Here is a 26,206-nt window from a genome sequence, read left to right as displayed (position 1 = left end):
TCGAAAAAGATGACGGAAAAATGAAAGCAGTAAACTCAGAGGCCCGCCTCCATCACTAGGAAAGCAAGGAGTGTACCAATCAAGATTGAGGTATGGTACGGAATAACCAATCTCATGGCAGCACCCTTAGATGATTTTCATGTCATCCTGGAGGTAGAATTCTTGAACCAGGCCAAAGTAGTTCCAATGCCCTACCTAAACTCTTTATGTATGTTTGGAGAAAAACACCTTGTAAGATTCCTGCCACTACACAAGAGAGGAAAGACGTCAACAGCCCTCCAGCTGAAGAAGGGTTTAAAGAAAGGGGAACCCACCTTCGTGGCAACCTTAAAGATGGCAGAGGCCCTGGTGAGGGAGACCCTCATTCCCCCGAGCGTCAATGATGTTATAGAAGAGTTCAAAGATATCATGCCTGAGAAGCTACCCAAGACATTGCCGCCAAGGAACGCTGCCGCCAAGGAGGCAAATGGACCATAAAATCGAGCTATTTCCGGGCCGGGCGGGAGATGAAGGCCAGAAGAGAAGATCGCCCTCCCGGTAAGGAAGAGGGCAAAAAGGTGCTGTCATCTATCTCGACCAGTTTCCCGAGGCGTACCCGAAGCACGCCCTGGAGTCCACTCGGTAATCGCCGCGTTTAAAACCCGTGAACGGCTCTCCATCTGCCGGTAGGCCAAGGATCCGCGCTACATCCCCTAGCGTGATGGATATCTCCCCCGTCGGGCGTTTAGGGGCCCCCCATCACGTAAGGGGGCTTTGGTAATAGGAAGGAAGCCAGCTACTTCACTAACTTATACTTCTCTTCAGAAGAGTAGATCGTTCCGTTCGGGAGCCTGGCAGCGTACCCCCAGCCCGTACCCCCTACAGAATGGCCCCTCCAGAGCTAGCAGAGCTTAGGAGGCAACTTGACGAGCTACTAGAAGCAAGATTTCTTAGGCCTTCGAAGGCTTTGGTGCCCCAATACTATTCCAAAGAAGCATGATGGGAGTCTACGATTGTGTATCAACTACAGGGCCCTTAACAAGTTGACAGTGAAGAATAAGTATCATATCCCTCTAATTGCAAACTTGTTTGACCAACTGGGAGGATCCAAGTACTTCTCCAAGCTGGATTTACGATCCGGCTATTAGCAGGTGCGAATTGCAGAAGGAGATGAGGCCAAGACAACATGTGTAACAAGATATGGTGCCTTTGAATTCTTGGTGATGCGGTTTGGCATTACTAATGCCCCTGCAACCTTTCGTACTCCGATGAATGGTTTGTTTCATGAGTATCTAGACAAGTTTGTAGTGGTGTACCTCGATGACATTTTAGTATACAGCAACACCCTCGAAGAACACAGTGATCATTTAAAGAAGGTCCTTGAGGTACTCAGAAATAACCAACTCTATGTGAAGCTAGAGAAGTGTTCATTCGCTCAAGAACGCATTATGTTCTTGGGTCACGAAGTGAGTGGAGGAGAAATTCGCATGGATGATGAGAAGGTCCGCGCCATCCAAGATTGGCAAATCCCAACCAAAGTGGGAGAACTCCGGTCATTCCTCGGGCTTGTTAACTATTATCGGCGGTTCATATCAGGATATTCAAATCGAGCGGCCCCTTTAACGGACTTGTCGAAGAAAGATCGCCCATGGTTATGGTCAGAAAAGTGTAATACAGCCTTCCAAAATCTAAAGGAACTGTTATGGCGGGGCCAATGTTGCAGCTGCCGAGCCATTCCTTGCCATTTGAAGTCCAGACCGATGCCTCAGACTATGCTAATGGGGGTGTGCTCATGCAATAAGGGTATCCGATTGCTTATGAGAGCTGCAAAGTCAATGACACTGAATGAAAGTACACCGTGCAAGAAAATGAGATGACTGCAATAGTACACTGCTTCGAGTTTGGAGACATTACCTTCTTGGCTCCAAGTTTGTTGTCAAGACCGATAATGTAGCCACAAGTTATTTCCAAACCCAAAGGAAGTTGTCCCCAAAACAAGCTCAATGGCAAGATTTCCTTGCAGAATTTGACATGGTTCTAGCATACAAGCCGGGTCGATCGAACCGTGGCAGACGCACTCAGTCGAAAGGCTGAGTTGGCCACCTTGAAATTGGACGAACATGCCTCCATGTGTCAACTAAAGAGCAACCTACAAGACCATATCCGAGAAGGGCTTGAGAAAGATCCCTTCGCCCAAACCATCATGTAGTTTGTGAAAGGAGGAAAATCGTGGCGTTTTTTGATCCAAGACGGTCTCCTACTGACCAAGAAGAGCCGAATGTACATCCTGCGATCAGGTGACCTGAGGAAGGAACTTCTGAGGAAGTGCCGTGATACTCTGTGGGCAGGGCACCCTGAGATTCATCACACTCTCGCCTTGTTAGAACGTAGTTACTACTGGCCTCGAATGGGTGATGATGTGGAAGAGTATGTTCGAACGTGCCTCACATGCCAGCAGGATAAGGTGGAAAGGGATAAGATTACCCAAAGTTGGGGAGTTTGGCTCCATCTTAGTGGTCGTTGACAGGTTTTCCAAGTATGCAACCTTCATACCAACGCTATTATATTGCAGTGCAGAGGAGGCAGCTAGACTATTCTTCCGCCATGTTGTGAAGTATTGGGGTGTTCCCAAAACATTGTCAACGATAGGGACTCAAGATTCACAAGCCGCTTGTGGACCGAAGTGTTTAAGCTTTTGAGCACAAAATTAAACTTCTCCACTAACCTACACCCCAGGCCGACAGACAGATAGAGAGGGTCAACGCCCTACTTGAAGAATACTTGAGGCACTTTGTTAGCGCCAACCAACGTAATTGGGTTCACCTACTCGATGTAGCCCAGTTTTGCTAAAACTTACAAAGGAGCTCTGCATCTAATCAAAGCCCCTTCAAGCTAGCGACTGGCTGGCAACCTTCCACCCCTCACTCCATCGCTACTAGTTATATCGGTAATAGCCCCCTGCTTATCATATGACAAAAGAGTGGCACACGAAGGCAGACATCGCTAGAGCATATTTGAAAAAAGCTTCAAGGAGGATGAAGAAGTGGGTAGATCAGGATAGAAGGCCAGAGAACTTCAAAGTTGGTGACTTGGTGTTAGTCAAATTGAACCCAAGCTAGCTCAAATTCACCCACAAAGTGCATAAAGGCTTGGTTCGAAAGTATGAATGACCCATTTCCATCCTTGAGCGTGCTAGTAAAAACTCCTTCCGGGTCCAACTCCCTTCCTGGCTGAGAATCCATCCTGTCTTTCATGCCAGTTGTTTTAAGCCGTATCGAGCTGATAAAGAAGACAACACTAGAAACACATCAGTTCGAGAGGAACCGCACACAATTTCCTTCACACCTGAAGTTGAGGGTATCATGGCTTAATGCACCTTGCCGCGAGAAACTTCTCGAAAGCCGACAATAGAGTACCTCGTCAAGTGGAAAGGCCTACCAGATTCAGAAGCCAGCTGGGAACCCAAGGAAAACATCCACCTTACAGAAGATGAAGCACAACCAACATGGACGCAATGTCAACGAGGGCATCGACATAATTGGGTGGGAGAGTGTCACGGGGCCATTTCGTCCAGCGCTGTTCGCATGGCCTATGGCCCGTGCTTAGTCTATCAATGTAATATGTAGTATGAACGTAGTTGGCATTTTAGCTCATCAATGTCATGTAAATTCTCAGGGGAACATAGCTAATAGCATTTTTAGTGGGCACTCCCTGCTAAGGGAGTTGGTTGCTAAAGCTCTTTACCCTAAGTTCTTGGTTGGCCATCGAGTGGTGCATTGCTAGTGCATATCCTACTAGGGATTCCATTCTAGTCAACGGGTGATCGGGGACCCTTAGGAGTTGTAGACCTTTTTGGCATAGTCCTATTGTAACTTGTTCAAGAATCATCGATAAAGATTAACATTTGCCTACCCGTGTTCCCTATTGCTTTGTGTGTGCTTAGAAACTTAGCATTCTTTTTATGTTTGTTTTGTAGCTTTGATCCTCATAACTTTGCTAGGCTTACTTGCTCGTCGTGAGACAACGCAAGTACCGCACGGACCTCACTCCCAAGCCAAAGGTCCGTGATAGAAGGCATGTTAATCTACAATTTCAAAGAAACCCATGGTCATCCTCAAATTTTCCACTAAAAACTACACAAGAAATACACAGCATGGATCCCAAGAACCATGCTCTACTGTGGCTGGCCTTGAAATGCAACTGCCAATTATCTGATGTCTAATTGCCAGAAATCTAAATCCTTTACCTGGCAATTTCTACTAGAACACTCAACTGAAGTTCAGCTACAAATCATACATTTCCCGCCGAAAAGAAATTCAGACACAATTCAAGAAACCGAATGCCTACGCCTCCTCCCATTCTTCCCCTCCAATACCTGACCCTTCCTCGCGGGTTTCTTCTTCCCACCCGTGGGCCCAAAAATCCCAATTCGTCCAAACCCTTTGGACAGTGAAGCAAATATAGTTTTCCCATTCCCAGACTTACTCATCATTCCTTGCTTCATAAACACCTGTTCCTTTTCCAGTTCACTGAGTCTTACACGCATCCTCGAGATCTCGAGCTTGAGCTCGCGGTTCTCTCTCCGAAGGGATGCATAGTTGTCACGTGGCGACATGGCCGCACTTGGAACCCCGCTGCTGATCCTCTGTGAAAGGAACCCATCACCGGAATTCTGGCAAAGAGCATTCTTAAGGCGGAGCTGCTCAAAGTAGAGAACCCGGACCACCATATGGACGGGGAGGCGGTCATTTTGGGCAGCGTGGTTTGATGCTTCTTGGGAGAGCTTCTGGCAATCAATGAGTTTGCAGAGTTTCTTGCATTCAGATTCAGTTAGCGAGGAATGTGCCTGAAAAAGCAATTAAAAATCAGTGATAACCGAAACTTTTTCTTCTCTTTTGAAATTTAAAAATCTTAATGATGGTGACATATTAGTTTTTTTTTTCATAAACATCAGTAAAAAAAACTAATGTAACAGTGATCCTGAATTATTTTTTTTTAAAAGAAAGAAAGAAAGAAAAGGATTTTTTAACATTCAAAGCATTTCAACTGGAAAACCTTAAGTTATCCGTCTTGTTCCTAAATATTATTTTTTGACTATTTATATAACTTTACATTAATGAATTAATTTGATTCTATCGTACATTTATAGAACTAACACTTATTTCATGAAATTTTTTTCAATATCATTGTGTTGTGTCACCGAGTTGAATGTATGAAGGACACAAATTTTTTAAAGAAAAATGGGATTTCAGACAAACATGTAAAACTAGTCTTTTTTCTTTGTTTTAATAATATTATTATATTGTTTTGGCACATTTCTGTTTCTCTCAATACATTGTCTAAATCTCAAGCGTGCGCACACATGAATCTGGATGTGTATTTGTGTAGTGCGTATATGTATGTGTATGTTTATGTACATTTATACCACTAATACACTTTACAGTTTTGATTTCAGTATGCCTTTTCATTTCGGTATCATTTCGATGAAGAGGGAAACGGAAAATTTAGGTCATCTCATGTCAATTTCGGTGTAAATTTAAAAACATGGTCATGACTGTGCTTGTCCACACGTATATTTGTGCAACATCTCCATGTTGGTCGTCTTTATAGAAGCAAAAGTCTAACAAAGCTATTTCATATGAGAATAGATAATTCACAATCCTTGCAGATTTGCACCCATCATAGAAAAAGTGTGAAGGAAATTATCACACTCTAAAATGCTAATTAATGAACCAGTGTAGGCACTCCAATTCAGAAGACGCTAATAAAACATTTGTTAAAAGACCTGGTAAATCCAAATTGGCCTTCTGATCTCGAAGCTCGACTCAGCCAAGTCAACAATACGCTTCTCAATTTCACAATGACCAACTGTGCCAACTTTTTAGAAGTAGAGCTTCAACTCAGTACCCTGAGATGAGTTCAAAAGCAAATATCAAGGTTTTGGACATTGGAGCCTGAAACTGGATATGCCAAGATTCAGAGGAAGGAAAAAATTGAAGTGCCCAACTATCAGATGATAACTGATATAGGTTAGCAATATGTATTGGATCAGTTGGCCACAGAGATGCAATAATTTTGCCGAGAAATAAAATAATTACCTTTTAGAAACCAAGAAGCCAAACGACAGCTATCATTTCTAAAATTCAAAGAATTACCTTCAAATATATATCAATAGCTCTGTAAAGTCCGTCGTCAACAACACGAGCATAATCTGGTAAGAGCTCAATGATCGCCATGAATTTCTCGAGCTTCAGATACGGATCCGGTGCAATTTCTGCAAGATACATGTCAATAAGCCGACCGACTTCCAAGATGGACGCATGACTTGGAGACCCAAGACCTTCGGATTCATAACCGTAGTGTGGTGATTCTTTGGTTTCTTCCTCTTCAATCTGCTGCAAGAAATTCACCAATATCCGATGCACAGTGTCGATATCAAAAAGTGAATCTCCAGTCGGCAACGAAGGCATAAGCAAATCATCAAGCGATACTATTTCCAGCTGAAAACCAATCCTCCTTTCAAGCTCAAGCCTACAAACATCCCCGGCTTCCAATATAATCGCCATTCTCAGCATCCCAAAAAGGAAACTTAGTGGAATAGATGTGCACTTCTCCGTCGGTAACAGACTCACAAGAGTTTCCACTATTAACCTTTGTTCATTAGTTGTTTCCATCCTCGCGGGACCCCAACTTTGGTATTTTCCAATAGCTTTCAAAGAGTTTTGGGCATAATGGATTAGAGACGCAATGATGCTATCCACCCGAATACCTGATTTCCTCATGGACGTTATCACTCGTTGATAAAAGTCGATCCTCAATATGGAGAGATCTTCGACCCACCATTCTAGGGCATCTGAATTAATTTTCCCAGTGCCACCCTCACATTCCAAGCGAGATAAGCCAGAGACCAATTGTTCTTTGCTAGCATTCATAGCAATCGCGTCTACACATCTGTTCACTATCCCCACTTCTTCTGCGGTAGGGAGTAGAGTTCCACACGCAGATAGGACTTCCACGGACTTTTCGAGACTGTGTACCACTATCACATTTAAATAAATCTCAGTTCGGGATATGAGGTTTTCTTCTCGGTAATCTTCGGTCATTTCAAGGTATTCAGCCGCGCATCGGAGGCGTGCAACATTTGCTGTAGTTATCTCAAAGTTTGTGCCATAACAAAATTTGGCTGCAAGTTCAAATGTTTGGGGGCCACCTGGAAAATTGAGAAGCTCTAGCTTGGAAAGGTCTGAATCCCTGGAATCTGCCACCATTTTCCGGATTTTTCCACTCCGGGAGACGAGAGGAAACTTCAAGGAAACAAGACCAAAAATTCAATACAATAATAATGGTTTCAGAAGCAAAAAATATGTGTAAGGGATGAATATGGAAATAGATGATAACAAAGCTCAGTTATTCGGCTTACACTATAAAAATAAATGGGTGTTCACCATGCAAAGAACAGGGACTAGTTTGAAAGACATGAGTTGCAAAATGAATAAAAGACTACCCCATCCTTTATATATGTAATCGATGTAGTGTCTAAAAGCTTATTTTAGTACATAAAAAGCTCACCAAGTAAACATGAACAAGACCTGGGTCAACTTAAAGATGTGATACTTTTTCTTTTTTAGCATTAAGAAAGTTGGTCAATTAAAAAGTTGAGATTAGACTACAACTTAAACTGGAAAACTCAGCCCAGTTTCAAGTCAAATGGGGCTGGCTTGATTCAACTCGGCCCAGTTTCAAATCAAATGGGACTAGCTCTGGAATCAAGCCCAAGTAGATTGATACTTTTCTTTTTTAACATTAAGAAAGTTGATTAATTAAAAAGTTGAGATTAGACTCGAACATAAACTTGGAAAACTCAGCACAATTTCAAGTCAAATGGGACTGGCTCCGGAATCAAGCCCAAGTAGATTTTCAAGTTTATAGACCTGATCATATGTTTGAACTTTGGACATCATAACTGCAAAAGATTGGTGTGATTGTTAGTGTTTTATGCCCTCGAAAGCCAAATGAATGAGCATTCCCTTTCAGATATTTATGTAACAAATGACCACTATTAGTAGTTGTGTATTAGGGCAACAAATAAAGGGAAGTGATATATCCGCCCCTTTTGATTACTTGGGACACCCAGCAGCAGTGTATAAATGATTACAGAGGGTCTGATGTACTTCACGTTAGAAGGATTCAATGGGGCTGATTGCCACGTACACTGGTCTTGGGTGTCCCAAGTAATCAAAAGGGGCGGATATATCACTTCCCTAAATAAAAGAAGAAATGAGAGGAAGACGGAGAGAATCGTGAGAAGAGAGTAAACCAACCCTTGTAAAAATATGACCATGGTATTCAATCAATATGCCATGTCACAAACACAATAGATACAGTCAAAACAATATTACAAATCTATTAATCTAGGGATCTAACGATGCAAATTTTTAGAGTACAAAAGAAATATTGAAGACTTATCTCGGCGGTGATCGACCAGGATGGTCTTCTACTACCCAGTTTGGATCTTCTACTGCCTCTCTGGTCTGCCTAATCTCTGGCAAGGTTTTAAATTTCGGTTTTGGGCAGAAATTTTGGCCGAAATCATGTAAAAATATGATTATGATTTCGTTTATTTTTTTTAATTTCGACCGAAATGTCTAAAATTTCGGTGGAAATTATAACATTTCGGTTGGAAATTATAACATTTCGGTGGAAAATTTGTAAAAAAAGTCCAAAAATGAAATTTCAACCGAAATTTCGGGATTTCAGTAAAATTTCGGCGAAATTTTGTAAAGAAACGAATTCATGTGAATTTTGTTTCGGTTTATGCCGAAACCGAAATATTTAAACGAAACGTTTCGGCCGAATTTTAAAACCATGATCCCTGGTGAGGGAGATCTCCTTTGGTCAAGTTAGATGGAAGCAGAGACTAACCCCATATTTATATAAAAGGCCTCCCACAATATAACTCTATTGCTTATTTGTTTAACCAACTACACTATCCAGGCTTAGCTGATGTAGTTGGATGGGTTAACTAACCACCCATGTCTCAAGAGGATGAGATGCATTGATTACCCTTATACCCTTTACTAATCACTATGGTCAATGCGTAACTCTAGTAATTACACTCTTAATCTCTTTCTTCAATCTAGACCGTCGATCTTAGATCAATGATGGCCCACATAAGACCTTACAACCCTCACCCACCTTATGGTATTTATATACTAAAAATATGATGAACAACAATATTCATAATAAAAATATGATGAACAACAATATGCATACACAATAAACATACTGAAAAACTCCCCCTCATATAATCGCAACTTGGTACACATAGTATCCAGACGCCCCAAAATCAATAACTTAGTAAACAAATCCGCTAACTGATCCACTGACTTCAAAAATTGAATAGATATGTCTCCACTCATAACCTTCACTAGTACGACATGGCATTCCACTCCAATCTGCCTAATACATTCATGAAATATTAGATTGGAGGCTATATGCAGACCAATTTGATTGTAAGAAAATAACAGCATAGGTAACTTCACTTGAAATCCAACCTCCTGTAGTAAATTCTTTAACCAAGTCAACTCAAATGTAGAATGAGACTATGAGTCATAGCCCAATACCCTGCTTCTACATTTGAGGGAGCAACCACACTTAGTTTCTTACTCTTCCATGTCATAATATTGATACTAAGAAAGGTGCAATAGCCATTGTGGACCACTGATAGGAAGGTGAGCCTGACAACCAACATCAATATAACACGCGACCTGCATGCCCATTATCTTTATATAGCAAACCACACCCGGGATCTCCCTCGAGATACCTCATGACCCGCATTAGTGCATTACAAATTCCCAATGAAGAGCGCTGGGTGACTCCATAAACTGACTAATATTGCTCATTGCAAATGAGTTGGTCAGATGATGGTCAAGTGATTTGCTTCCCTACAAGACAATGATACCTATTTGGATCATCAAGTAACTCTCATTGATCAATAGTACGCATAGTATTTGGATTCATGGGAGTCTAAACTTGTTATAAGCCCAATAATTATCTCTCCTTCGGTAAATCCAGTACATACTTTTTCTATGATAAATTAATCCCAGTTATACCTTGCTACTTCAATGCCAAGAATATCTTGAAGCTTTCCAAAGTCTTGGATGTTGAACTTGTAAGAATAGACAAGGATAAGGAAAGAAGAAGAGTGACGGAGAAGATGAAGGATTCTCCACTTAGGAGTCCTCCCATGTAAATGATATATATAGAGGCCCAACTAGGACAACATGTGTACAAAGACTAAAATACCCTTAGATACTCTTCAACACTCCCCCTCAAGCTTGATTGTATATATTATGGAACTCCATCTTGGTACAAAGAAAACTACAATACCCATACAAACAACTATAAAATCTATACAACAAAAAAAAGATAATCATCCCATACACACAGCCAGCTTGGTATAACACTCCCCCTCAAGTTGGTGTGGTGAATCAGCCATAAAAAACTACGAGCTCCCCTTGAATCAGCACTACCGTCAGAGCGATCACCACATGCGTCCCCCTGAATCAACAACAACGAATAGCGAGATCAGCGATCGAATAGAAGCGCCTCAGCAGGGAAATAACAATAAACCACGAACAAAATACGCAGACCAAAGGTGCACATAGCGAACAAAGGCGAAGCACGAGTAGAGATCAGGTGAACATCACATTGCTAGTAGAGGAAGAACAACTACCAATAGGGAGATAAAAAATCAACCCACAACAACAAGGATCAATCACACACCAAAAGGCGCACAACAGCCAACCAACAACGGCAAAACAACACGTCTCTTGGACAACAACAAAGCCGAAAGCAACGCCAACGACCAGGCATATAGCCGTCGCCAACGACAAGGTTGAATGCAACGCAAAGGACCGGGCATATAGCTACCGACGACGACAATGCCAAATGCAACACAAACGACTGGGCATATAGCCACTACCAACAACAAGGCCGGATGCAACGCAAACAACCAGGCATATAGCCACCAACAAAGTGGATTGCAGCGCAAACTACTACATCAACAAAGGCGTAAAACTATGCCAAGCAACTACACTCACCATGTAGAAGCATCAACAACACGATTCACAAAGCGAGTCCACCAACAACCAACCACAACAACCAACAACCAACCAACCAACCAACAACCCAACCAAACAACCAACAAACAACCAACCAAACTAAACAACCAACCAACCAAACAACCAACCAACCAACAACCCAACCAACCAACCACAATCACAATTAAACCAACGAATGATGATCACAAACCAACAATCAACCAACAAACAAAGCAACAACCAATAGGGCGCACAAACCACCAACCAAGCGCGAACAAGCCACCAACTAAACACCAACAAACAACCAACAAATCACCAACCAAACACCAACAAACAACAACTATAAAAGGAAGTAGAAGGAAACTACCAACTAGAAAAGAAACAACAACCTACAAACTACCAACAAGAAATGGTGAAATAACAACAACTGGAGTCACCAACAACACACACACTAAACACAAAGCGGAAGGAAACAACTAATAACACGAAGAACTAACAGTGCGAAGAAGCAACCAAGCAATGAGAAGACGCAACCAACAAGGAGTGATGAACAACATAAAAAAGAAACCCTAACAATGAGGAGAATTAGTCAACCAACCAAGACAACAACAAGACTACAACAAGCCAACTCAAGACAACACTAAGACAATACTAAACAATAATACGCCACTCTATCCATGGAACTACATGAGGCCTACAACACTCCCCCTCAAGTTGAGGCCGAAGGCCATCAACTTGCAACGAAAAGAAGACCCTCAAGGCACCACACCTCTCTTAGACAACTTACCAAACACTTGGTGTGCACCTTTGATATCAACACAAAAGACATAGAATAAAGAGAAAAAAAAGATTGTGATGGAGTAGAGAGGGAGGAGGATTTCAAAAGAGACTTAAAAAGAAAGAAAGAAAGGATTTAAACCATAAAGAGAGGGGATAGGAAACTAGAAAGAAACCAACAAGGGACTAGGAAGAAAAAGGAACAAGATTTATGGAGAAAGAACCAAAAAAACAAGAAAAGAAAGAATAGGATGGAGAAAAGAGAGAAAATCGTATACAAGAATGGATCCTTTTGGGTTTAATTGTTTTTTTTTTTGTGTTTTGGAAAATGTATGGATCTACAAATGGCATTTATAAGAAAAGGTGGGGTTTAGGAGCTCACGAGAAGGGAATGGTTACGGATTAGGATGCATTAAAGAGGATGAGCCCAAAAAGGGTTTGGGGAAAATCTAGGAGGGAGTCTTGTCTCATCTCATCGCGTCTTCATATGGTCTCGTCTCGGCGCGTCTTCAAGATACCGTATAAGAGAGAGAGAGAGAGAGAGAGAGAGAGAGAGAGAGAGAGAGAGAGAGAGAGAGAGAGAGAGAGAGATGTGAATGGTTTCAGGGAGAGCTAATGCTTGTTGGGTATTTTGGTTTGACACTGCTTCACACCCAAAAAGAAGCGAGCTACGCCCTTACTAAACTCTAAACTAATAGGGCTAAGCTTGGAGATGATGATGGGAACTCTTCCTTTCTTCCTTCCTTCCTTCCAAGTTCTTTGCTCTGATACCAAGTAAGAATAGATATGGACAAGAAAAAAAGAAGAATAGTGAGGGAGAAGATGAGGGATTCTTCACTTAGGAGTCCTCTAATATAAATGATATATATATATATATATATATATATATATATATATATATATATGCCCAACTAGGGCAACATATGTACAAAGACTAAAATAGCCCTCACAGTGCAGGTAATGGTTAAAATACCCTTGCATACTCTTCAACAGAACTTATGATGACGGCATATCTTCTACTTCTCAATTCCAGTAACACCACTTCCCATAATGACAAAGCCATCAATATACAACACTAGAATAATATTTTCGGACTTGGAGTCACAACAGTAGACAGAATGTTCAGAATTGTACCGCTCCATGCTAAATCCAAACACAACTTCACTGAATTTACCAAACTAGGCACGTGGATACTGTTTAAGGCCATATATGGCCTTCCTCAACCGACATACACTCCCAGGCTCCTTCTAAGCAACCAACCCCTGGAGGTTGCTTCATATTTATTGTAAATAACCATGCAAGAAGGCAAGGATCAACTAAGGTTGGCTGCAAGAGAAATAACAACCCACACAAAAGCAATCTTGGCAATTGAAGAAAAATTTTAAGCATAGACAATAACATAAGTCTGTGTACCCTTAGGCAACCAGGAGTGTCGTCAACCTCAACAAAACCATATGGACTAAACCTGACAATATAGACCAACTGACACCAAACAACTTTCTAGAAGGAAGAGGAACAACATCTCATGCACCAATATCATGGAGAGCCTGCATCTCAAATTCCATTATTGTCCTCCACCTAGGATCAGATATAGCTTCCTTGACAGGTTTATGAATCAACAAAGAAGACAGTGTAGAAGTAAAATAATAAAGAGATGAGGACAAAGAGGCATCAGAAGTTTAGGCCTCTCTCTCTCTCTCTCTCTCTCTCTCTCTCTCTCTCTCTCTCTCTCTCTCTCTCTCTCTCTCTCTCTCCCTTGCATTTCAAAAAAAGAGGCATCGAAGGTAACCTTATCAATAGCATGAGCAGTAGAGTAAGTGGAATTATCATGTAAGTTTATCCTTCCACCGAGCAATAGCGATGTCAATACAATAGTGAGGTGGAATCAAAGCAAGATGCATAGGGTAAAGAACTCAGTGAAACAGGATCTGCATATGTAGAAGCGAATGGCGGTACTGGCATGTCGGTTGATGGAGGTAGATGTCTCCGAGAATATACTTGCATGATGGATCGCTTCTAGGCTCCAGACACGATAATCAAATGTCGAGACCCAATAATAAGCATAGGAAGAGACAAAGATGTTAAATCCACATCAACTAACTGATTTTTATCTGTAAAGAAGAGAACTAAATCAAAGAAAATAACATCAACACAATTAAAATGACGGCACAAAGTACAACTAAAACATTTATAACCTTTCTGAGTCCGAGAGTACGCAAAAACACACGTTGGACAACCCAAGAATCCAGTTTGAAATACCCTAAAACAATTCAGGTTTTTTTAGGGGTATTTTTTACCCACACGAAAATTATTAATAGAGGGTTTCAGGGCTCTCCAATACTTGCTATAGTAGGACTCTCAATGAAGGCCTATAAATACTTAACATAACCCTTAAATCCTGCATAAAATCAATTGGGACAAAACGTTTTTTGGGTTGGAGGGAGATCACAAGCCAAGGAAGGTTTTGGTGGAGGAAATTGTGTGAAGCCCTGAAGGGGGAAATCGTTTTCCTAAAGGTATGTGGTGAATTCTTGAAGTTTAATACTTGTTTGATCTCGATTCTCCATAATCTTCCATCTTTTTCTTATGGAAGAGAGAGTTGTGGAAGATTAAGAGAAAGTTGATCTAGGGTTTGTGATTGACTAGGGTTGATCTCCACCCAACAAGTTTCTAATCAATTTTCTTGGTGGTTGGGTGGGAGATTCGTGCTACGATCACAAACATAGCTCAAACTTAGATGGTTTAGTGTTTTCCTTAAGATAAAAGCAGATATTAAAGGAAAGAATCATGGAGTTTACTTGACAATGATTTGGGTTCATAAGAAATCGTTCTTTTTCCAAGATGTCGTCGTTCTTTCGCTCTTGGAAGAATCCAAATCAAGTAAAAATTAAAAGGAATTATCAATCAAGATGTTTTTAGCGTTTTAAAGGCTTAAAACAAGGTTTTTCGAAGAGTTCAATAAGATTTTCAAGGGAAAGAAGAAACCCCGCTGCGACTTGACACAACCTGTCCAAGGTTCTGGATAGTCAACCATCCAGTAGACGGGACGTTTGCCCAGTTCGGCTTCTCCGGCTTGGTTTTCGGACTTTTAGGGGTCTTATTAAGTATTTTTTGGCCTCCTAAACACCCTGTGATTATTAATTAGATTATAAACCAATGAAATATGGATTATTAGGTGACTTTTGTAAAGAGTTGACAACCTCAAGTTGTGGTCCTGCGCGTGACAAATTTCTCGATCAACTTCACTGTGAGTAGACTTGTTCTTTTATCAGTTATCTCATATGGCATGTGATATATATATATATATATATAGAGAGAGAGAGAGAGAGAAAACGGTTCCTACACATATGTGTAGATAAGTTATCTACACACTAGCTTAAAATACATTGGGGGCCACATTATTTGGGTGATCCAAACCATTCATATTTAAGGCCCTCACATAGATAGGGTGTCCACAAAAAATCAGATCCATAGGATCATCCTAACCATTCGAACTGTGGAGGCAAAAAATGGACTAATTTGTGAAGGTTTAAAGACATCCATTTTACCTCCACAAATCGTAGGGTTGGGATGATCCTATGGATCTGATTTTTTGTAGACACCCTATCTATGTGAGGGCCTTTAAAATGGATGGCTTGGATCACCCAAACAATGTGGGCCCCCACTGTATTTTAAGCTAGTGTGTAGAGAACTCTCTACACATATGTGTAGGAACCGTTTTCTCATATATATATATATATATATATATATATAGAGAGAGAGAGAGAGAGAGAAAACGGTTTCCACACACATGTGTAGATAAGTTATCTACACACTAGCTTAAAATACAGTGGAGGCCCACATTGTTTGGGTGATCCAAACCATTCATTTGATTGGCCCTCACATAGATAGGGTGTGCACAAAAAATCATCTCCATAGGATCATCCTAACCCTTCGAACCGTGGAGGCAAAAAATGGACAGATTTGTGAAGGTTTATACACATCCATTTTACCTCCAAAAATCGTAGGGTTGGGATGATCCTATGGAGCGGATTTTTTATGGACACCCTATCTATGTGAGGGCCAAACAAATGAATGGTTTGAATCACCCAAACAATATACCCTCCACTGTATTTTAAGCTAGTGTGTAGATAACTTATCTACACGTGTGTAGAAACCGTTTTCTCATATATATAGCAAAAGAGAAAATGAGAGAATTATTTGAATTTCTCCCAAAATTCTAATAGAATTACACATCACTTTTTTGACTTTTTTTAACAAAGGCACCCATTCAACCCACATATTTTCAATCCTACCCCCTCCTTTATGGTTTTTAACAAAGGCACCCATTAAAGCCACATCATTTTCAATCCTAGCCCCCTTCTTTATGCTTTTTTAATTATGGAAACCTCTATAGATTGGAGGGCTAGGATCAGCCTATGGAAATGATTTTACGGGCACAACCTATTGATGTTGTGTTCCATCACATGGACGGTTTGGATCAACCTATGATATGGTCCGTACAGTTCTTTGTCGGCCCGTGCATCGCACGGGGTTTTTTACTAGTGTATATATATATATATATGAGGAAAGTGTTGGTGAGCTTAAGCGCCCCAATCACATGGGTCCCACATTTTCTGTGGTGATCCAAACCATTCATTTGCAAGGCCCTATCATAGATAGGGTGTGTACCAAAAATCAGCTCCATAGGATCATCCTAACCCCTCCATTTGTGGAGGACAAAAATGGGCAGATTTGTGGACAACTAATGTCTATCCATTTTGACCTCCACAAATGGATGGGTTAGGATGATCCTATGGAGCTGATTTTTGGTACACACCACATCTATGTAAGGGCCTTTCAAATGAATGCTTTGGATCGTCCTAACAAAGTAGGCCCCAATGTGATTGGGCGCTTAAGCTCACCAACACTTTCCTCTCTCTCTCTCTCTCTTTATATATATATATATATATATATATATATATATATATATATATATATATATATATATGCAAGTTGTGCACGTACTAAGTTCACCTTGATGATTGATTGTGTTAGAATACACATATCTATCATTTTCATTTGACCATGAACTATAGTCTGACGAAACAAGGTGTAGGGTTACGCTCAGAAAGTTATGTGTAGGATTGCACATAGACAGTAATGTGTTGGGTTACATACACATTGACTATATACAAATAGTTAACCATGACACGTAGATTAGTCTACCAGTATTTTGTAAATTGTTCCCTGTTAAAGTATAAAAGACAAATAAGGCCTTACTCCAACAGCTTAAGCTTTTGTACAAGTTGATAAGTTAACATGGTATCAGAGCCAAGGGTCTCAAGTTCAAACCTCCCTGATAACAAAAATCCACATGTGATGGTCGGCCCAAAGTGGGACCACATGTGCCACGTGTTTGCCAAGTGGGCTACACGTGCAAGGGAGTGTTAAAGTATAAAAGATAAATAATGCCTTTCTCCAACAGCTTAAGCTTTTGGAAAAGTTGGTAAGTTAACATTCCCAATAGTGGAAACAATAAATATCGATGGATACGCTAGGATTGACCGGGTTGGTCACAGTCCACAGATTCACAGATTCACAGTGGGACAAGGAGATTGTCCAACTGTCCTGTTTGTTGGAGGCGCCTTAGGTTCTTTCGGGCCAGAAATCCTACATTATCGGGCATAAACTGTGCTTTGAGTTCTCGCTTTAGGTCTTCCCAACTATCGATAGTGCATCGCCCTGCTTCAATATCTTCGTAGCGAGTTTGCCACCACAGTTTGGCATCGTCGTTGAGGTACATGCTGGCAGTAATGACTTTGGCATCTTCATCAAGGCGTGTTGCCCGAAAGAATTGCTCCATGTCGAACAAGAAATTTTGTAGCTCCTTCGCATTGCGGGCACCTGTGAAACATTTGGGTTCGGGCACTCGGACTCTGCTTCCATGTCCATCATTGTGGCCTCATGTGCCGTTACAGAGGGTCCTCATGAGTAGATTTACTTGCACAGTGAGATTCTTAAGCTGCGTCTGTAAACTCTCTATCGTGCCTCTAGTCTCTTCACCAATGTTTTCAGCCATCTCGGCGTAGTTGAACTGTTGTTGCTCCACCTCTTTTAACCTTTCTTCGATTCTTGTAAGTCGCGCCTTAGTGGAGGTTACAGGTGTCGGTTCTTCAACAGGGTAGGGTTCCTCATATACCCGACTTGACTCTGCAGGAAGTGGCTGGGTACTGCGTCCCCAATTTTACCCATCACGAGGGTGGCTTGCTTCTGCTGCTAACAGGAACTGCTGCTCTGATACCAACTGTCACGGACCTTCGGTTTGGGAGAGAAGTCCGTGCGGCACTTGCGTTGTCTCACAACAAGCAAGTAAGCCTGGCAAGGTTGTGAGGATCAAAACTACAAAACAAGCAAAAGGAGAAATGCTAAGTTTGCATGCAAGCACAAAATAATTGAGCACATGAATAGGCAAATGCTGATCTTTATTGCTGATTCTTGAACAAGTTACAATAGGACTAAGCCAAAAGGACTACTACTCCTAAGGGTCCCCGATCACCCGTTGACTAGAATGGAATCCCTGCTAGGATATGCACTAGCAATGCACCACTTGATGGCCAACCAAGCTCTCAGGGTAAAGAGCTTTAGTAACCTACGCACTTAGCGGCGAGTGGCAACCAAAGGTGTTATAAATGACAACTTCTCAAGACGCAACGAGATGAGGTATTTCGGATGTAATACCGACTACGTCCCCACTACAACATGTACATTGGCATGACTCTTACATATTACATTGATAGACCAAGTCAGGGCCATAGGCCATGCGAACAGCGCTAGACGAAATGGCCCCGTGACACTTGGCACGAGCCACAGTTGAGTCTCTCGTAGGTACTGCAAGGACTAGTCTCTCAGAGGTATTGCGAGGACGAGCTGACTGGCTGGATGACGGGCAGTAGTCTACTGCAAGTATTGCGGGGACAGGATTTGTCGCAGGTTTGCGAACAGTTATCTTCCACAGGTATTGCGAGGATGTGATCTCTCACGGGTTTCGTGAGGATCTAATCTCTCACAGGTATTGTGAGGGCATGATCGCCCATAGGATTGATGGGGATCGGGTCTCCCACAGGTTCTGTGGGGACTTGGCTTACCACAGGTTTTGCGGACCTTGACTTAGTAAACCATTGGGCCAGTTTCATGATGCCAATACAGTTATGCACCAGTTGTTTGTGCCAGCTATGCACTAGTTGTTGTCCCAGTTAGATACCGGTGATATTGTGCCAGATTGTGCACCATTTATGTTATTCCAGTTTATCTTACGAGTGAAGCAATGGACAGTGGACAGTTGTATATGCCAGTTACACAGTAGTTGCACAAAATGTCAGTGAGATTGAATTGCTTTGCACATATGCTATTCTCAAAGTTCATGATATGGTACACTTGTTGATGATTTACCTGCTATGTAGAACTTGTCTATTTCATTGGGTCAACATTACAGATGTTGATCAGTATGAGTTCATATCTCGTGGGATTGCGAGTTGGCAAGACGGACTCTAGGATTCATGTTTTGGTTCACCTAGAAACAGTAGCAGATCCAGTTATTCATTATTGATTACTCAATGTAATCCAGGTTGGATATTTAAATTTAGCTTCCGAAGTTGTGAGTTTAATATGATAGTTATCCAGTTGTATTTATTAGATGACTTCATTTAATTTTGCTCTATGTTGCATGGTTGTTGAGATGCCTTGTATGTCTGTGGGTGAGGTACAGGTGTACGGCGCTGTTACATGTCAGGACCGGGTCTCGGTTTGGGGCGTGACACAGTTTGCCAGTGTCGAGACTCAATTGATGAATAAAACATACATAGCCAAATATACATGGAGGATGAAGAGTCTGACCATAGAGAATAGAGGATGGTATTCAGTTGATGAGAAAACAATCAGTTAGGATTGCATCACTCTAATAAATTTTAGATACTTCATTTGAAAAAGTAAAGCACAGGTGGTAAACCTGCAATCCTCTCATCTCGAACCCTTATACCTCCTGATTTCTTGCCATAGAAAGAAAACACAAAAGAAAAAAAATCCCTTGTTGTCCTTTCTCTTTTGCCGAGAACCCATTTTGGGTGTCTCACCCATCTATTTTCTCCCTTTCTTTCTCTTTTTTAACCCCTAAATCTCATCCCTAAACCTTTATTTTCTCTTTTCTATATTTTTTGGCCTCTTTAGCCCTCCACTCAAAACCCACAATCTCAACCCAAAATCCCCAACCTCTAATCCAAGACCTAAATCATTCCTTTCTTTCTCTTTTGAATCCCTAAATCTCCCCTCTACTACTTTATTTTCTCTTTTCTATTTTTTTTCTGGCTTCTATGGCCTTGTTCTTCAAGGCGCACACCAAGTGCTCGATGGAATGTCCAAGAGAGGTGCGGTGCCTTGATTGTCTTTGTTTCGTTGCAAGTTGAAGGTATTCGACCTTCAACTTGAGGGAAGTGTTCTCATGTAGTTCTTTGTATCTTTTCTTTCGAGGGAGTGTTGTTATTTCTCTTGATGTTGTCCTCTTTGTTGTCTTCTCTTGAGGGGGACCATTAGTGTTGTATTCTTGTTAGTGTTCTTAGTATTGTCTTCTCGAGGGAGTGTTGTCTTGTTTTCATCTCTTGTTTTAATGTCTCTTCATGTTGTTCGTCTTTATGCCTTATCTCTTCGTGTTGTCTTGGTATTGTCCTCCTTATCTTGTCATCTCCAGGCTCATGTAGATTCGCCCGAGGGGGATTGTTGTTGTGCTCCCTAGTCAATCTTGATATCTTCTCGGCTCTATGCCTTATCCTCTCTTTTCCAGGCGATGGTGTCCCCATCGTTGGTCGGCTTCTTTTCAGGCAACAATGTTCATGCCGTCGACCTTGTCTCCTGACGATGGTTTACCCCATCGTTGGTTGGTTGTCTTCTCCCTCCTTTTCTGGGCGATGGCTTCCATATCCATCGTTGGTCGGCTCTCTTACAGGCGACGGTCTTTTCCCGTCGACCTCTTTTTTTCAGGCGATGGTTTCCCCATCGTTGGTCAGCTCTTTTCAGGCGACAATGTTCATATCGTCGACCTAGTCTCCACACGATGGTTTCCCCATCGTTGGTTGGTTATCCTTTTTCTCTCTCTATCCCTTCTCTCCAGGCGACAGTTTCCCCGTCGACCTTGTCTCCGATGGTTTCCCCATCAGTTGTTATCCTCTTCACTTGGCGTTGTGCTACTTCGCCGATGTTCGTTGTGCACATCTTTGGTGTACCCCTTTTTGCTTGCTATATCGTAGTTGTTCCTGCCATGGTGCCTCCATTGCCTGTGATATGCGGATCTATTCGATGTGCTCTCATTCGGGGAGAGGCCTTGTTTGATAGCTCTCGCTGTTTGCTACTTCAGGGGAGCTGCTCTTTTTAATGGCCATTGATCTTAATGCTGTTTAATGTGGCCGCTGATGTCCTTTTTAGTATTATGCTTTCATTATGTATTCACCACACCAGCTTGAGAAGTGTTATACCAAGCTGGATGTGTGTATGGGCTTATTGTACTTTTTTATGTATGGTACGTTTTGTTGTATTTTTTAGTTGTTGTAGTTCTTTGTAGCAAGCTGGAGTTTATATAAACTCCGGGTTGAGGGGGAGTGTTGAGTAACATGTATTAGGGTAGTTTAGACATTACTTGTAGTAGTTAGGGGTATTGTAGTCTTTGTACATTGGTTGCCCTAGTTGGGCCTTATATATACATCATTTCCATGAGGTGCTCCCTAGTGGGGACTCGCCATCTCCCCGTTCCTTTTCTTCCTCTCGTCTAACCCTAATCTCATTTCAAACAAAAACAAAAGGAGGATAAAGAAAATAAAAGATGAAACCAACTAGTAAACATGAATTACGTAAAAAGAAATAGTTAAGAATACTTGAAAAAGATATTCTCACCTTATGTAACAGAAAAGACTGGCCATCAACATCGATTGTTATGTCCTCTGCAATGTCTAAAAAAATCCTGCATAAGAATGGAGAAACTTTTTAAAAATTGTGCTTTATGTATATAGATAATCCCATATTCAAGATTAATCAAGTGAAGTAGATGTAAATTTGAACGACAAAACAAAAAAAGTGGCATCGATATTCAACCAATTAAAAATATAAACTTACTAAAGAATATTTTTTCCTTGTATTCCTTCTGTATATCAAACAATACCTCAAGCCTCATGCCATTCCCAAAAAAAAATACCTCAAGTCTCGTACTGCTTATCAGAGAAAGTTTAGGTATAGCAAAACAAGGACATAAAATTCCTAATATCTGTACTTTTTCAGTTACTGGCATGAAAAAGATGTATATAGTATCTAATATAGTAGTATACAATAGTTTGCATCAGCTGTATCGGATGGCAGGTATCGTATTTTGAGGTGTCTGATACATATCTCAAGGTTTTAGTTATTTTAGAGAAAAAATAAAATCGATAGATATGTAACATTGGACACATTGTCTCCAACTCATAAAGTAAACAATAGCCAAATATCCACATGGAAATGAAGGAATCCAAATTCTATATTACAAAAGAACATTACTTCATAGCAGAGTCTCCAACGAACTATAGGCTCTCAACTCTTCACAACTTGTTTCAAAATTCCCCGCATCAATCGCTACTCGCTTTTACTTTGGCCTAGTTCTTGTCTGAATCCATGTTTTGCCCTACAAAGTCAATCAAAACTTCTTTGACTCTCCTGAGTTATGGCCACATCAATCTAGTACTGGGCCCCCCGCGTCAACTGTGTATTCAGTCATGCCAACACTGAGTCGACTAGGATTTGCTTTGATTGCATTTTGGCCCTCATCCGTGTTTTGAAACACTGCCTCCACCAGTCAAACTATAGAAGACTCCCCCCACAAAATTTACCAAAATAAAGAGCAGCAATGATAGAGGAGAAACAACAATAAAAAAAAGAAAGAAAAAAGATGAGGCCGGCACACACAATCGGGAGCATTATCATGAGATTAAAGATGAAGGATGTTTGATTGCACCAGAAAAATAAAAATCGGCAAAGATCAAAGTTCATATTTCAAAACTTCTAAAGAAAATAAAAACATCATATGATTCAACTACCATGAAGAAATTCTAGATAAAATGTTGATGATGGAGAAGGAGAAAAGTGAGAGAGTCAAAATCAGGTTTCTCATAGAATATATATATAAGGGACTTTAAATGAATGGTTTGGATCATCCTAACAAAGTGGGGCCCCATGTGATTGGGCAAGCTAGCTCACCATAAGTTTGGTGAGCTTAAGCTCACCAACAGTTTCCTCATATATATATATATATATATATATATAGAGAGAGAGAGAGAACGGTTTCTACACACAAGTGTAGATAAGTTATCTACACACTAGCTTAAAATACAGTGGGGGCCCACATTGTTTGGATGGTCCAAAGCATTCATTTGATGGGCCCTCACATAGATAGGGTGTGCCCAAAAAATCATCTTCATAGGATCATCCTAACCCTTCGAACCGTGGAGGCAAAAAATGGACAGATTTGTGAAGTATACGTCCATTTTACCTCCAAAAATCGTAGGGTTGGGATGATCCTGTGGCGCTGATTTTTTGTGGACACCCTATCTATGTGAGGGCCAATCAAATGAATGGTTTGGATCACCCAAACAATATGCCCTCCACTGTATTTTAAGCTAGTGTGTAGATAACTTATCTACACTTGTGTGTAGAAACCTCTCTCTCTCTCTCTCTCTCTCTCTCTCTCTCTCTCTCTCTACATATATATATATAGAGAGAGAGAGAGGAAAGTGTCTCTAGTCGGTCGACAAGAGAACTTTCTCTAGTCCACCGACCAAAAACTCAGTGGGCCAACATTGTTTAAATAATCCAAAGCATTCATTTGATGAGCCCTGGGATAGATAGGGTGTGCCCAAACAATCAGCTCTATAAGATCATCCTAACCATCCCAGTGGGCCCACGTTGTTTGGATGATCCAAAGCATTCATTTGATGAGACCTGACATAGATAGGGTGTGCCCAAAAAATCATCTCCATAAGATCATCCTAACCCTTCGATTTGTGGAGGCTAAAATGGACGCGTATAAACTCCACAAATTTGTCCACTTTAACCTCCACATATCGAAGGGTTAGGATGATCCTATGGAGCTGATTTTTTTGTCACACCCTATCTATGTCAGGGTCTATCAAATGAATGCTTTGGATCATCCAAACAATGTGGGCCGACTGTGTTTTTGGTCGGCGAACTAGAGAATGTTCTCTAGTCGACCAACTAGAGACACTTTTCTCATATATATATATATATATAGAGAGAGAGAGAGAGACAACGGTTTCTACACACAAGTGTAGATAAGTTATCTACACACTAGCTTAAAATACAGTGGGGGCCCACATTGTTTGGGTGATCCATACCATTCATTTGATTGGCCCTCACATAGATAGGGTGTACACAAAAAATCAGCTCCATAGGATCATCCTAACCCTTCGAACCGTGGAGGCAAAAATGGACAGATTTGTGAAGGTTTATACACGTCCATTTTGCCTCGACAAATCGTAGGGTTGGGATGATCCTATGGAGCTGATTTTTTGTGGACACCTTATCTATGTGAGGGCCAATCAAATGAATGGTTTGGATCACCCAAACAATATGCCCTCCACTGTATTTTAAGCTAGTGTGTAGATAACTTATCTACACTTGTGTGTAGAAACCGTTCTCTCATATTATATATATATATATATATATACTAGTAAGCAACCCGTGGCCGAAGAGAAAAAAGGAATGCCATGCATGGGTGGACCCCCGGGTCACCCGTGCTATGCATGGGTTTAAAGTGGTGAGACCCAAACTAATAAAAATGATGTGCAACAGGTGGGCCCCATCCAATGGAGAAGCCCATGTAAAATGGCAGGCCCATGCCATGCATCGGTGGGCCCGGGGGTTAACCGTGCTATGCATGGGTCTAAAGTGGTGAGACCCAAACTATTAAAAGTGATGTGCAAGAGGTGGGCCCCATCCAACCAATAAGCCCATGTCAAATGGTAGGCGGGTCCACCTGTGCTATGCATGGGCTTAAAGTGGCGAGGCCCATTAGGATGACATGCACATCCCACATGTTAGAAAAAGTACCATGTTTTCGTTAATTGTTTGCAAGGTGAAGTGGTGAGACCCAAACTATTAAAAGTGATGTGCAAGAGGTGGGCCCCATCCAACCAATAAGCCCATGTCCAATGGTAGGCGGTCCACCCGTGCTATTCATGGGCTTAAAGTGGCGAGACCCATTAGGATGACATGCACATCCCACATGTTAGAAAAAGTACCATGTTTTCGTCAATTGTTTGCAAGGTGCCCCAATCCGTAATTAAAATAACTGGATATAGTCAATATTTTGCAAAGCACCCCCATCCGTAGTATTATGTCATTATCGCCCGTGTTTCATAATTTCGTATGCAAAAAATAGCTGCAGTCAAGGGGGAAATCATTTCCAGGAAAAACTTTTCCCGTTTGCCCGGAAAACACGAAGACCATTTTGGACGAAAAATACTCTACGGGAAAAACGTTTCCTGAAAAATCCAGAACTTTTCCTGGAAAAGACAAATGACAAAATGGAGAGTTAGCTGCATAATATATATTTATATATATATATATATATATATGAGGAAAATGATTGTGAGCTTGAAGCTCATATAGTTTATATGAGCTTGAGGCCCAAACACATGGGTCCCACATTTTTTGTGGTGATCCAAACCATTCATTTGCAAAGCCCCATCATAGATAGGGTGTGTACCAAAAATCAGCTCCATTGGATCATCCTAACCCCTCCAAAAGCGGAAGGCAAAAATGGGCAGATTTGTGGCAAACAGTGTCTGTCCATTTTGCCCTCCACTTTTGGATGGGTTAGGATGATCCTATGGAGCTGATTTTTTGTACACACCCTATCTATGTAAGGGCCTTTCAAATGAATGCTTTGGATCATCCTAACAATGTGGGCCCACATGTGTTTGGGCCCTCAAGCTCATATAAGCTATATGAGCTTCAAGCTCACATAAGCTATATGAGCTTCAAGCTCACATAAGCTATATGAGCTTCAAGCTCACAATCATTTTCCTCTATATATATATATATATATATATATATATATATATATATATATATATATATATATATATATATATAATAGAGGAAAGTGTTTCTAAGCACATGCTTAGATAAGCTTATCTAAGCACATGCTCAAAAACACATGTGGCCCACATTTTTTGGGGGATCCAAAGCATTCATTTGGAAGGCCCTTCCATGGATATGGTGTGTACCAAAAATCAGCCCTATAGGATCATCCTAACCCTGCTATTTGTGGAGGG

At 41.1% G+C, this 26,206-nt stretch overlaps 1 protein-coding gene across 3 annotated transcripts in view; it reads right to left on the bottom strand.

The window, feature by feature from the left end:
- Positions 1–4,090: 4,090 nt before the first annotated feature.
- Positions 4,091–26,206, bottom strand: part of LOC143878600 (Phototropic-responsive NPH3 family protein) — a 34,686-nt gene continuing 12,570 nt past the window's right edge. The window contains exons 2-5 of one of the 3 annotated variants that reach the window (XM_077380872.1): positions 21,777–21,843; positions 10,423–10,539; positions 6,135–7,283; positions 4,091–4,825 (exon numbers count right to left, since the gene is read on the bottom strand). In XM_077380872.1, the coding sequence (XP_077236987.1) occupies positions 4,307–4,825; positions 6,135–7,283; positions 10,423–10,539; positions 21,777–21,843 (1,852 nt within the window). In that variant the 3' untranslated portion in view covers positions 4,091–4,306. Of the gene's footprint in view, positions 4,826–6,134; positions 7,284–10,422; positions 10,540–13,647; positions 13,970–21,776; positions 21,844–26,206 lie in introns of those variants that run through there. The other 2 variants (XM_077380873.1, XM_077380874.1) reach the window with 2 other exon arrangements.

Source organism: Tasmannia lanceolata, unplaced genomic scaffold (genome assembly GCF_043159265.1).
Source record: "Tasmannia lanceolata isolate RefF3 unplaced genomic scaffold, GAP_Taslan_0.1 ptg000006l, whole genome shotgun sequence".
NCBI lineage: Eukaryota > Viridiplantae > Streptophyta > Magnoliopsida > Canellales > Winteraceae > Tasmannia > Tasmannia lanceolata.
This window is presented reverse-complemented; position numbering and strand designations above follow the sequence as displayed.